A 14,335-nucleotide genomic window follows, 5' to 3' on the forward strand; every position below is an offset into this window, starting at 1 on the left:
AGTGAGCCCCTAGCCTAATGATTTCTCCAAGAGCTAATTGGAGTCAGGAGTGAGCCAACCTTGACTCCAATCAGTGTGATGATATTGGATTTGTTGCTGACAGCTGTCCTGCCCTTTAAAAATACACACCTGTTTTGGGTTTTCTGGTTTCAAGAAGCACTGTCTTGATGTGAACCATGCCTCATAGAAAAGAGCTGTCAGAAGACCTACGATCAAGAATTGTTGACTTGCATGAAGCTGGAAAGGGTTACAAAAGTATCTCCAAAAGCCTTGATGTTCATGTGTCCATGGTAATAGACTGTCTACAAATGGAGAAAGTTTAGCACTGTTGCTACTCTCCCTAGGCGTGGTCGTCCTGTAAAAATGATTGCAAGAGCACAGCGCAGAATGCTTCATGAGGTAAAGAAGAATCCTAGACCTACAGAAATCTCTGGCACATGCTAACATTTTTGTTGACACAGCTACAATAAGGAAAACATTAAACAAAAATGGAGTACATGGGAGGACACCATGGAGGAAGCCATTGCTGTCCAAAAAAAATATTGCAGCACGTTTGAAGTTTGTAAAAGAGCACCTGGATGTTCCACAGCACTACTGGCAAAATATACTGTGGACAGATGAAACCAAAATTGAGTTGTCTGTGAAGAACACACAACACTATGTGTGGAGAAAAAAAGGCACAGTACACCAACATCAAAACCTCATCCCCACTGTAAAACATGGTGGAAGGAGCATCATGGTTTGGGACTGCTTTGCTGCCTCAGGGCCTGGACGGATTGTTGTCATTGATAGGAAAATGAATTCCAGAGTTTATCAAGACATTTTGCAGGAAAACGTACGACCATTTGTCTGCCAACTGAAGCTCTGCAGAGGATGGTGATGCAACAGGACAATGATCCAAAGCATACAAGTAATTCAACAAAAAAATGGCTTCAACAGCACAGTATACGCCTTCTGGAGTGGCCCAGTCAGAGTCCTGACCTCAACCCGATTGAAATGCTGTGGCATGACCTTAAGAGAGCAATTCACACCAGACATCCCAAGAATATTGCTACACTGAAACAGTTTTGTGAAGAGGAGTGGTCCAAAATTACTCCAGATCGTTGTGCAGGTCTGATCTGCAACTACAGGAAACGTTTGGTTGAGGTTATTGCTGCCAAAGGAGGGTCAACCAGTTATTAAATCCAAAGGTTCACATACTTTTTCCTCCCTGCACTGTAAATGTTTACATGTTATGTTCAATTAAACCATGGCAACATCTAATGTTTGTGTAGTATTATTTTACGCAGACTGTGTTTTTCTATTGTTGTGACTTAGATGAAGTTCACATTTTATGACCAATTCATGCAAAACTCCACGTAATCCCAAGGGGTTCACATACTTTTTCTTGCAACTGTAAATCCTGCAAGATTGGAAACATATACACTGCTCAAAAAAATAAAGGGAACACAAGCAGAAGACTTCCGAGATCTGAATGAATGAAATAGCCTTATTAAATACTTTGTTTGTTACATACAGTAGTTTTGTGTTCCCTTTAGTTGTTTGAGCAGTGTATAAACTACTGTATGTAACGAACAAAGTATTTAATAAGGCTATTTCATTCATTCAGATCTCGGATATCTTCTGCTTGTGTTCCCTTTATTTTTTTGAGCAGTATATTTAAGGATTCAAGGACAGCAGGGATATTAATGTAACCTACCAAACACATGGGACTAACCCTAAAATGACACATTTCCCATTTCTGTTACTCTCCACTCCTTCCCAAATTTGCAGTCATCCTTCCAGCACAGAGTTTTGGAATGTTGACAAAATAGCTCACACACCTTTGGAAAGTCAGTGCAATTTGTTCTCTGGCACTTTCAGCATAACAGCTGAGGCTGAGCTCATGCTGTGCCAAATCCAAATATGTGCTATTTGCTTTATAAAAAAAAAAAAAAGAAATTGAATGTGATAGCTATCCCCCACCTCCCCCGTGCAAGCTACAGCTTTGTGTTCTAAGTATTATATACAATCATGACACTCGCTAATTGCATAGTTACTCTTTCACAAAATGTTATTTTGTTCTTGCTGCATGGTAACCGGAGATGCAAGAGGTGGGGAACAATAGAGGAAACCAACAAGTCAGAAGAGCAATAAGGGCCATACCCTGACAAGGACAGAAAAAGGTGGAAACACAATTAAATAAGAACACACTGCTCAGCACTTGACAATTGATTATCATTTGAAACTTTGTACTTCATTCTGTGTTGCAGAGGGAAAACACCAAAGATCCTGATTGAAGCTTTCAAAACATAAGTGGAAAGCTGAATGGAACATATTACATAACTGATTTAACTGGAACTTAAATTTAGTAATTTCAGTATGAAAAGAACTTCAAAAACTCTCCTAAAATTAATAAAATAATTCACATTCAAAATTGCACTGAATGAAATTAAAAAATAGTTGCAACTGAGCTGTTATTCAAGTGAATCTTAATTTCAATTAGATTACTCTAGATTTGAGCATCTTCGCCTGAAGAATAACCGTCAACTGAATCTTGATTTCAAAATATTAAAATTGGGTCAGAATTAGACCAGTAAATCTTTAACTAAACCTGCAATTTAATGCAGCTATTCCCTACCGAATTCTCTCCTAATATGTGGGCCATCAGTTTTGTAATACTCAGGCAATCTACCATTGATCAATAGTAACAAATCATTTTTCGACAGAGTGCATCAATCTTAGCACAAGAGAAGCAACATTCAACTCCATAACAAACCTTACAGTATAATAATCTGTAAATTCATATGCCTATAAAAAGTTTATGCCTGAGAAATACATGACTAATGGGATGTCTATTAAAAGCAATCAGAACAGAATAACAGATTAGTCCAACCTCCTATTCAAGCAGGAGACCTTAAACATTCTAGGGGTCTGCAACCTTAAACATTCTAAGAGCCATTTGGACCTGTTTCCCACAGAAAACACCGGGAGCCACAAAACCTGGGTGGGCATGATCCAATCAATGTCACTCCCACCCAGTCACATGTCCCACAGCCACACCTACCCATGTTTTGTGGCTCCCGCAAAATGTTTTCTTTTCTGTGGGAAACGGGTCTCTTCTCTCTCTCTTTCTTTCTGTCTCTTCTCTCTTTCACTGTGTCTCTTCTCTCTCTCAGGGTGCTGGGAATCTGACATCCAATGAGAGAGAGAGAGAGAACAGATGTGAAAGATCTGCTCTAATAACCCTCCCCCCTCCCCCCACAAGCGAGTGCATGTTTGTAAAGTAGCCCCCTTCCCAGCCATTCTGCATTCATGTGCAAGAGCAGGTTGCTGCAAGAATACATGTTCGGGTATAAAAAACAGCTCTTCCCCATTGAATCTGTGTGTGTGTGTGTGTGTGTGTGTGTGTGTGTGTGTGTGTGTGTGTGTTTGCACAAGAACAGATAGAATAATGTAACTTGTCCATGCAGGGGACAAATCAGGCACATGAACAATTCTTATGTGCCTGGCAAGGTCTGGTGGGCCAGGCACAGATAGAGACAGATCGTTACACTTGTCCAGTACTCGGTCTCCAGGATGAGCCAATGCACGAATGGAGCGACAAGAGCCGCAGCATCTCTGAAGCAGATCAGGTGCAGGGCAACCAAGGAGTGTGCTGGCAACTGTGGAGTCTTCCCCTTCCATCCAAGGCCCGCCACAGGAGGCTGGGAGAAACGTGCACATCTTGAATCAATGCATGCCAGTTGCTCTGGCGCTGCTGCTGCTACTGCGGAGCCCACTAAGGATGGCAGATTAGCAGCGTGCCGACGATCAGATAGGAGACGAGGCATCACAGCAACTGACATCCGGGAGGCAAGAACGAGCCGCCAGAAGCGCCTGCAAGACCCAGCAACTACAGAGGTGCTTCGCTCCTGCTCTGGAATATGGAGCAAGTCTCCATCCCCTGGCATCACTCTTACCTTTTCAGGCCAGGTGAAGAGTGACTGGGACGGAGTGGGGCGGGGCCAGCCAGTAGTGGGATCACTCAACAGGGAGCTGCAGCAGAGGAGGCAAAAGAGCCGCATGTGGTTCTGGAGCCAAGGGTTGCTGACACCCTCCTTATACTATTCCAGAAAGTGGCTGTCCATGTCTTCTTAAAAGCCTTCAGTGACTGAGCACCCACAACTTCTGAAGGCAAGCTGTGAATCACTGGTGAATCAGTTAGGAAATTTCTCCTTAGTTCTAGGTTGCTTCTCTCCTTAATTAATTTCCATCCATTGTTTCTTGTCTTGCTTTCTGATGCTTTGGAGAATAGCCTGACTCCCTCTTTTTTGTGGCAGCCCCTGAAATATTTGAACACTGCTATCGTCTCACTCCTAGTCCTGGGCAAGTATTTACCCAGGCAGCTGGGTAAATACTTGCTGGTGCTGTTCAGCTGAGCAGCCATGTGGTGCTGGTTTAAAGAAGGCACTTAGATGAGTGAATGCTTGCTAGTATTTGCTGAGTCAGGATGGAGTGACTGAGGCTTCCTCGAGCTGTTTGCTGCACTATAAGGCAGGGTAACAATGGACTAAAAGGGGGAGAGAGGTGACTGGGGAGAACTGAAGTAAGAGAGCATCAAGCACCTAAATTTTGTTCATTGATCACAGGGTGCTGCAACGGCTGTAACTCTGGGCACAAGTTGTAAGTTCATTTTTTCAGCACCATTGTAATTTGAATGAATGGTTGTAAGTTGAGGACTACTTATAAAAGCAGCACTGCCAGAAGATTAAAAAAAATACTTTAGATTTAGAACCTGCCATTCTGCCCAACAAGAACACTCATGATTGCTAACATTAAATTAAAATATTAACATTCGTATTTAAAATTGTAACGAAGAGAATTCAAAAGCCAAATGTATTATTTTATTCCTAAAGGAAGATGAATCTGAAACTTCTAGGAGAATTCATCCCAATTAGGAAACCTCAAACAGCTTTTGAAAGGGGGCACACCTCTTAACAAGGCCTTCAGATCTTAATGTGTAACTTGTCCTCTCTGATATTCAAGACTATTTTTATGTCTTTCCCAAACAACTGGCAAGCTGTACAACTAAATACTTTGTAAATTTAAAAACCAAACTTTTTTTCTACTAGCAGACACTGCAAGACCTACCTGGATTCTGCACTGTGGACAGGTCCGACTTGGTGCAGTATCAAACCACTGGATGAGACTAGGGCAAATGACAGAGTGAATGGATAAAAAAAATACAGGGTTTTGTTAAAAATATTAAATAGAAAAAATAATCAAAGCCAAACAAGTAATACCATGATTGTGTTTGCATAGTACAATATAGCACAAGCTAGGCAACCACATTTTAGTTTAGGGTATTGGTATACTCAATAAAGGAGAATATTTTTGGCTCAGGGTTGAAACGAGGGATCCTTGGTGCTCTGAGCTTGGTAGACTTGCTACATTTGCGATGTTACCTAGTTTGGGTAATAAACCATCTGCAAGAAAACAACCAAGCTCAGTGTAAATATTTAGCGTATGATGTTATTTTATGTTTGGAGCATTGTGCAAACTGAAAAAAGTAAGTATATATCCATGGAGACACTGTACACATTGTTTCCAGAGGCAGATATACTTTTTAAAAATTAACTAGATTGCAGGATATAAATCTTTGAACAATCCACAGTGTGGCAAATAGAACACATATTTATTGTTATGACTCCTAATGAGTTCAAAGTTAAACCACAAGTATTTCCACATAGTTAAACTACAGCACCCTTATGTACACTATAGCTTTCAAAGTTGTTCAAGTTTAGTTGAAACCACACCTTAAAGTATCACAGCAGTGGACAGTTTGCCAATAACAGTAGCAGGGCATGCTAGATTTTGGGGGATGCAAATGTAAAGTACTTCTGAAATTGTGTTAAAATGTGTATTATTTTAAGATAGATACGAATATGTTTTTGGAATATATGTACCGGTAAGTTGCATGGAAATGTTATTTCTGACAGATCTTATGCATAAATTGTACATACAAAAATATGTAATTGTGTCACTATAAAAATTAGCTTTGAAATAACTCAGTAATGAGCCTATGTTAATATCAGCTCTTATAGAATTTAAAGTCTTGATCAGGACTTAATATTTCTGACACAAGAGAATAAAAGTCACAAATTGCCAAAAGAAAGCTATTATAGATTTGCATCAATAAACCCCCAAATGTGGATATTTTTATTTACATACACAATTTGTCATAACCCTTCATAAGCACATTTTTGATAACAACACTTAAAAACTTAGCCATCTATCAATTTATCTTTCCTAAACAAAACTATTCAATATGCCTCAATGTCATCGATCAATCCTAATAAAAAACAAGATTTCAACTGCATTATATATGCAGAAATAAGGTGAAAAACAATGTAGTAAAACATAAGACTCAAGAAAGGTACTTATGTTCTTTAAGAACATCTAACACCATTTTTATTCACATACTCACCACAAATGGTGGAAAGTATGTCCACAGTGAATAGCTGCAACATCAGTCTTATTGTCAAAGAAATCAGAACAGATGGTACAATGGGCACGGATAGGCATGATCTATAATTTCAAAAGAACAATGTAAGGATCAAGCATGGAAGACTATCTTCTACAAAGGAAAACACCACTTTTTAAGGATTTTAAATAAACGGTCCCACAGGAAAATCTGTCTAGAACTTGTTCCAAAGGTGCTTTTTCAAAGGGTAGCTGGACTTTGTTTTTCCTCAAAAACATTTCGCTTCTCATCCAAGAAACTTCTTCAGTTCACAACCATGACCTGGATGACTGAGAATCTCCATAGATTATCTAGAACTTCTATCACACATATATACGTTGAATATCCAGAATAGAACAGCCCATATCAATGATTCAGAACATTAAGTTGTGTTTGATGACTGGAGAACAAATACAAATATCAAAGCTCAGCATTATTTTGTATTGATTTATCAACTTCACAAGGGCTTTTTACAAATCAGAACATAAGATGTGATATGTACTTAAAGTCAATAAGAAAGTCACTTCTCAAAAATGTCTTCCTCTTCTTCCAAACTGCAACTGATATACAAAACATCCTATCATACTCCCATCTGGCATTATTACACCACTGCATCCAATTTCCTAACTGGGCAACTTATAAAGCAGAATAGAAGTCTGTGCAGTTCATAATGCAGATGCTTGGTAGCAGGAGTACTGACTACTTTGCAAACAAGTCAGGGGCATTTCTCCATTGGAAGTACAGACTCTCTGTCACCCAGATAATGAGAAACAAAGCGGAATAACAGAGTTGGAAGGGGCCTTGGAGATCTTCTATAGATCAACCCCCTGCTCAGGCAGGTAAACCTATGCCATTTCAGACAAATGGTTGTCCAATCTCTTCTTAAAAACTTCCAGTGAAATGGTGGAAAAGTAAGGTTCTACATTTAGGCAAGAAAAACCAAATGCACAGGTACAGTTTAGGTGGTACCTCACTCAATAGTAGTAACTATGAGAGGAATCTTGGAGTCCTAGTGAACAATCACTTATATATGCGCCAGCAGAATGCTGCAGCTACCAAAAAAGTCTACACAGTTCTAGGCTACATAAACAAGAGAGATAGAATCAAAATCAAGTGAAGTGTTAATACCACTTTATAATGCCTTGGTAAGGTTACACTTGGAATACTGCATCCAGTTTTAGTTGCCACAATGTAAAAAATATGTTGAAAGAGTGCAGAGAAGAGCAACAAAAATTATTAAGGGACTGGAACCTAAAACATATAAAAAACAGTTGCTGGAATTGGGCATGTCTAGTTTAATGAAAAGAAAGACTAGGGGTGACATGATAGCAGTGTTCGATATCTAAGGGGTTACCTCAAAGAAGAGGGAGTCAAGCTATTCTCCAAAGCACCTGAAGGTAGAACAAGAAGTAATGGATAGAAACTAATCAAGGAAAGAAGCAACTTAGAACTAAGGAGAAATTTCCTGACAGTTAGAATAATTAACCAATGGGACAATTTGCCTCCAGAAGTTGTGAATCCTCCAACACTGGAAATTTTTAAGAGGACGTTGTCTGGAATGGTATTGGGCTGGCTGTCCTGCTTGAGCAGGGGGTTGGGCTAGAAGACCTCCAAGGTCCCTTTTCAACTCTGTTATTCTAGTGTTGGAGCATTCACAACTTCGGGAGGCAAATTGTTCCACTAAGCCAGCACTTCCTTTAGGAAGATGGAAAACGCTAGTAAAGAAACAGAGACGTATAGCATTTAGTAAAGGCAGCATCTCTGAAAAGGACTCTGCAAAAACCAGATCGAAGTGCTTTGGCTTTCCTGGATTTAGGACTTGAAAGAGACATCACACATCCCGCCTCCGCAATGTTTCTCTGGTTACCAAGTGGAATATGGGGAAAGTTCCTTCCGCTGGATTTTCAAGTTATCCCTCCTATACAACCCAACACGGTTCCACCATATATATATATATATATATATTTTTCTCTCCACCCTCCCGGGGATCTGGGTGGCGGGAGGGAGGTAAACGGCGCTTTCTGCACCCCAGCCGGCTTCCACTCCTTCGATAATAATATAAAATAAAATAAAATAAAAACTATCCCGGCTCAAACTTACGGTACTTATTAAGTTGCAAAAATCAAATTTGGCTCCTTTCACCTTCTTCCGGCTGGGGACGGAAATGACGCACGCAAAACAGACGCGATTGTTCTAGGAGCGCGAGGGCGACGTTCCTGCCCCTCCGGGTATTTGGCAGAAGTCGGAGGGGGCGTGGCTAAGAGGCATTTGAGGTGCAGGGGCCCCTCCCGTCAATGTTCTTACTGCAGTTCTGCGCCCTACGTGTAAACTGAGTGTGCTAAACCAATGTAGCTGCTTTGTCTGTTTTAGCCCTTTTAATTTAATTTAATTTAATTTAATTTCCAATTTATATAGCTCTCTCCCCCCCCCCCCCACCTCCAGAACAAGGCTGGTTTTAACGCACAGGGGATGACTAGTGAGAATTAGATATCCCAGGTGTAACGCTACACTCTCTCCCTTCCGTATTAGGTGAACTCTTGTTTTTCTGGGCTAGTGTGAATTGGGACGGGTGGAGGAAGTAGGGTCAGTATTTCTCAACCTGGCCAACTCGACTCTCTCTCTCTCGACTCCCAGAATTCCCCAGCCGGCCAACATTGTAAGTAAGTGAGCCAGCCAGCTTCCCTATTGACTTTTCTTGTAGGAAGTTGGAAATTATATACATACATACATACATACATACATACATACATATTTGCTTATATATATATATATATATATATGTATATATATATGTATATGTTTATTTATTTATTTATTTGTCAAGAAAGTTTTAGGTAGTTTATATAATTATAAGCATGAATTGAATACATGAAAAGGATACGAATAAAAGAAAACATTAGGACAGGGATGGTAGGCACGCTGGTGCTCTTATGCACGCCCCTTACAGACCTCTTAGGAATGGGGTGAGGTCAACAGTAGACAGTCTTAGGTTAACATTTTGGGGATTTTGGGATGAAACCACAGAGTCAGGTAGTGTATTCCAGGCATTGACCACTCTTGCTGAAGTCATATTTTCTGCAATGGAGTCTGGAGCGGTTCACTTTAAGTTTGTATCTATTGTGTGCTTGTGTATTGTGATTGAAGCTGAAGTAGTCATTGGCAGGTAGGACATTGTAGCAGATAATTTTATGAGCTACGCTTAGGTCATACTGAAGACTGCGTAGTTCTAAGTTTTCTAGGCCCAGAATTTCAAGTCTGGTGGCATAAGGTATTTTGTTGCGAGCAGAGGAGTGGACTGCAGCTGATCTTTATAGTGCGGTGGTGCAGCAGTGTGGCAACACCGAAGCAGCAACAATATATATCCCTTAAACACAAAGGTTGCATCATTCGTGACAAATTGACAATTTGGAAGAAATCATGAATCTACCATGGTTATATGTAAAGAAGTGGACTGTAGACTCTTCAGCCCCTATTTGTTTATAGATTTGGTGGTATTATGGTAATGGAGAAAAATACAATTCTTACAAGGAAAAATACAATTCTTACAAGGACTGAACATAAACATTTTCACTACCTTATAAAAGATTTGTCCTGATATAGTCTATTCTATTTTTTTTCAAGAATGTGATCAGACCTCCATAAACCCAAATGAGTACCAGCTGAGGTAAATAGAAAAACAATATAGAAAATAACAACCCTGCTACTATCTAATGATCATTTGGAATTTTGCAGTCAAAATCATGTAAATCTAGTGATGGCCTAATCTATTTAAATAATGTGATTCAGTGTAACCTACTAAAGCAGACATGTATTTATGTTTGACATAATGCAGTTTTTTACTATTAGAGCTTAATGCTTCAAAATTAGTAATGACTAGAAACTGTATAGATGATTTGGTCTATGTTATTTTATATGTTATTGAAGCTGATTATTAATTCTCTATTTCTTATTTACCTCAAAATTCCAAACTGTTCAATAAGAAATGTAATGAACTACTGGTAGAAAGTTTATTACAGTCAAGAGACCCAACATGAAATAGATCAGAATATAACAAACCACAAATATTTACCAATATGCATATTTAATAATGTAATAGAATTCCCAGCTGCTTCACTACCTGTGCCCAATAACATTACTGTTTTGTACCTCAGAATAAACTTTATTAGTTTTTTTAATGTTATAGTTTCTGTAGCCTCAGTTTATATGTGTTTTATCCACTGTGTTTAATTTAATGGAATTTACTATAAATGTATGTGTAGAGTTTACATCACAGCTTAATCACATTTATTTGGAAATAAATTATTTTAGTGGCATGTGCTTGTACTAAGGTAAGTATGGAGAGTTAAATTTCGGCAGAATAGTCCTAAGCAAGTTTAGTCTATACAGAAATTGTTTATTATTTATTTCAAAAATATACCAGCTGCCTTTCAGGCTTCCAGTATTTTATAAGATGTTAATAATACAAAATTAAAAATAAATAATAGATAAGAATGAACTAAAACATGAAGACTGACATCTGACATGCAGCAATTGAGATTAAAATTGTTTCCAATTAGCAGCCTATACAATTTAGCAGAAAATAAATGTGATTTCAAATTTCCATCAAATTAGGGGACTGTGTTATCCTACATAGCAACGTAGCAGATGTGAGGCCACAAGGGGAGAAAGATAGTGGAGAAAGAGCTATTTAGTTCCACAGCAGCATAGATCATAGATCAGGCCTGTGAAGCTGGTAGCCCACGAGCCAGATGTGTCACTCATAGGCCATGCCCACCCCGGCTCCGCAAAGGCAAAAAACGTGATAGGTCACATGATGTGATCGAGTTTGACATACATGGTTTAGATTCTTCAATGCAAAAATGATCACGTACATATTTTGTCTCAGACTGTTGCTTTAACAACAAAATCCTTTTTCAGTTTATGCTTTCATTAGACAACTCATCTGAAGAAGCTGACATAATCCATAGAGTTTATTTGATAATAAAATTGATTAATCATTAAAGTGCCATAAAACTATTTTTCCTGAGAAATAGAATTGTTTCCATGTTTTTAACCCCCTATTAAGACATTTCCTCTAACTATCCAAGATAAAAGTTTTTGACTGGCAATTTTTAGGATTTTCTTTTTTTTTCTTTTTTCTTTGGTTTAGGGTTGGTGCAGACCAATTGGAGCCATCTCTAAGTGGACTAATTATAACAACATCTAAGTATATTTAATGCCTCTGCAAATTTATCAGAGGAGCAATGATTTGAATGAATGCAATAATAGTTGGACCAGGTGCTTTTTTCCCCAACACTTGAGAGGGAATAAATCTACATCCCATCTGTGTCAATCTAAAAATAACATCCGGACAAAACTCTTGGGAAATCTTCAGCTTTGCTGTATATCTGAATCTAACATTTTGCAGAAAATAAATGAATCTGATAAATTTATCTAGATGAGATGGGCAGCATACAAATCTAATTAATAAAAATTAAACAAATAATTAAAAATTAGCTAGAGAATAGTTCCTCTGGAGACCTAAATTACAAATAATAAATAAATAAATAATAATAATAATAATAATAATAATAATAATAATAATAATAATCATAATCATAATAATTCTATACCGCCCTTCTCCTGGAGGACTCAGGGCGGTGTACAGCCTATTAAAAGCACAAAGACAAACATCAATTAAAAATAATTAAAATTATTAAATAGTTTTGGCTCAAATTTAAAACCCCCAATTTAAAACACCTAATTTAAAATCATTACATTGATAGCCCGGCCTGGTGGAACAGCAGGGTCTTGAGGGCACAGCAAAATACAGCGAAATACACGGTGAATACACAGCGAAATGTATATGATGTAGTGGAAATGATCAGAAAGTGATATAAAACTTGACATTTCAGAATACAATTTGGAAAAGAAAAACAATTGTGGTAATACTTGAAAATTGTGGATGCTGATGGCTTCTTTCTTGCTGTGTCATATATGCTGAATAAAAACAAGAACTTTACAATCCAATTTGTATCTTATCAGAAAGAAGCCCTACTATGTTTAATGGGAATTACTCTCAACAGTGTCTGTATAGGATTATAATCCAACATGGTTTTGCAGAATATTTACTATCTGCACAACTGATTGCCAAGAGAAATCTGGCATCAGTCTTGCATAATAAGCTGGACTTTGAGCTGGACTTTTAAAATTAGTAGAGTATTGTTTATATATACCTCATTTATATATACACCTCATAAGGTATTTTTAGTCTCTATTGTTATTTTAAAGAAAAATGTAAAGTGCTTGGGCCAAATTTTGGTGGTGTAAAATTTTAAGAATTTTCAGTATAAGAATTTTGAAAAGGTGTATATACTTTTGCATTTCAATCTCCTTGCATTATTTATTTCACCTAAAAATCTACTTAATTCTCTCTAAAAAAAATTCTACACAATTGTTCTCTTACCAGTTCTACACAGTTAGAAATATGTAGCTATTAAAAATATCTGTGCATTGAAGTGACTCTGGTCATAATTAGAGAGAGCACTGAAAAATAAAAAAGGCTTCAGATAGTCAATATTCTGTTCTATAATGATGAGAAAAATACATATGGGTAGTTCACCAATATACCATAAAAGTAAAAGGTCTCCTCCCTTCCCAGGATCTTTTTCCAAACAAGTCGTGTTCAGTGGCAATTTACATTATAAATCTGTAGAGGCTAGTATCATCTGTGATAGTCAAATTGTCTCTATTGCCTTGTAAATCAATGGCCACCGTTGTATTTTGTAGTAACAGAGCCCATTGATTAATGCATTATATAAATACACATTTTAAATCCACTGCCAATCTAGTATTATGGGACGGAGGAAAAGTCTCCTTTTAGTTTCATCTCTTATCATTGTAAGTGTTGAAATCTTTTCTAATTCTTATGCCACTGAAAATCATTTTGTAAGGAAGAGATACGATAGAAACATTCAAACCTGGTAAATTAGCAAGTGTGTGTGAGACTTGACTCAAAAAGGCTGAAGAGGCGGCCCAGGATTTAAACCTGGGAACTAACATATACAGAAGGCAGGATTCTGAGTTGGTGTTAGTTGCATTTATTCATAGATATAGCTTCTTTCTCAGCGGCAATAAATATTCACAGTTCACTGTAGAATAGGAGCTTCAAGTTATTTATCAGAATTCGCTTTCTTGCTCCTAACCGGTATATTGTAACATTTATAAATGTAACACAGGATAAGATTTTATGGACAAGAATCCACTTTATAAGCGTCACAAAATGTTGTTTTATCTGCTCCCTAGAATTCCCATTTTTTTTGTTATTTCTACCCTTATAGAAAGAAAACAGAAACTATGTCAATTTTATGTGGGCTTTTTTGCTCTTTCTCCCTCTTCAGGAAGCTTTTATGCATATTAGCAATGCTGCACATAATAATAGGTGAATTAAAAACAACATGCTGAAGAAACAGACAACTTGACAGGGTTGAATTAAAGAAGTGGCAGTAAAACGTGTGGGCAGGTAAATAACAAGTGAACTACAGAAAGTCACATGTTGATAATGTTGCTCCTGTGTCCCCAGCTGCTTCCTGTTTTCTTTCTGTAGGAAAGGATGCTGGGAGAGTAGCTCCGCAGATACTGAATGAGACCATTGGCTGTAGAGCTCTCCTGACTTCCCTTTCAAAAGGAAGGTGATTTTGCAGCTGACATCCCTTACAGGGATACTGGCAGCAGAGATGTTTCAAACTGGGTTCTTCTATGGTACAGCTGCCCATTTCACTTCCATGGCGTAGGTGCTGCAATACTGAAAGTGTGTGCATGAGATTTTCATGGGTATTCAGTGGAAAATCCAGAACAGCTGTCTAGAATATC

General features: G+C 38.0%; 1 protein-coding gene across 4 annotated transcripts in view; it reads right to left on the bottom strand.

Moving 5' to 3' along the window:
* The window catches only part of TRAIP (TRAF interacting protein), a 38,084-nt gene extending 29,356 nt beyond the window's left edge, over positions 1-8,728 (bottom strand). The window contains exons 1-4 of one of the 4 annotated variants that reach the window (XM_060688440.2): positions 8,585-8,671; positions 6,449-6,549; positions 5,113-5,170; positions 3,942-4,017 (exon numbers count right to left, since the gene is read on the bottom strand). In XM_060688440.2, the coding sequence (XP_060544423.2) occupies positions 3,942-4,017; positions 5,113-5,170; positions 6,449-6,491 (177 nt within the window). In that variant the 5' untranslated portion in view covers positions 6,492-6,549; positions 8,585-8,671. Of the gene's footprint in view, positions 1-3,941; positions 4,018-5,112; positions 5,171-6,448; positions 6,550-8,584 lie in introns of those variants that run through there. The other 3 variants (XR_015732617.1, XM_034440990.3, XM_087887667.1) reach the window with 3 other exon arrangements.
* Positions 8,729-14,335: the final 5,607 nt, after the last annotated feature.

This window comes from Pantherophis guttatus, chromosome 2, assembly GCF_059756535.1.
Source record: "Pantherophis guttatus breed Tessera chromosome 2, ASM5975653v1, whole genome shotgun sequence".
Taxonomy (NCBI): Eukaryota; Metazoa; Chordata; class Lepidosauria; order Squamata; family Colubridae; genus Pantherophis; species Pantherophis guttatus.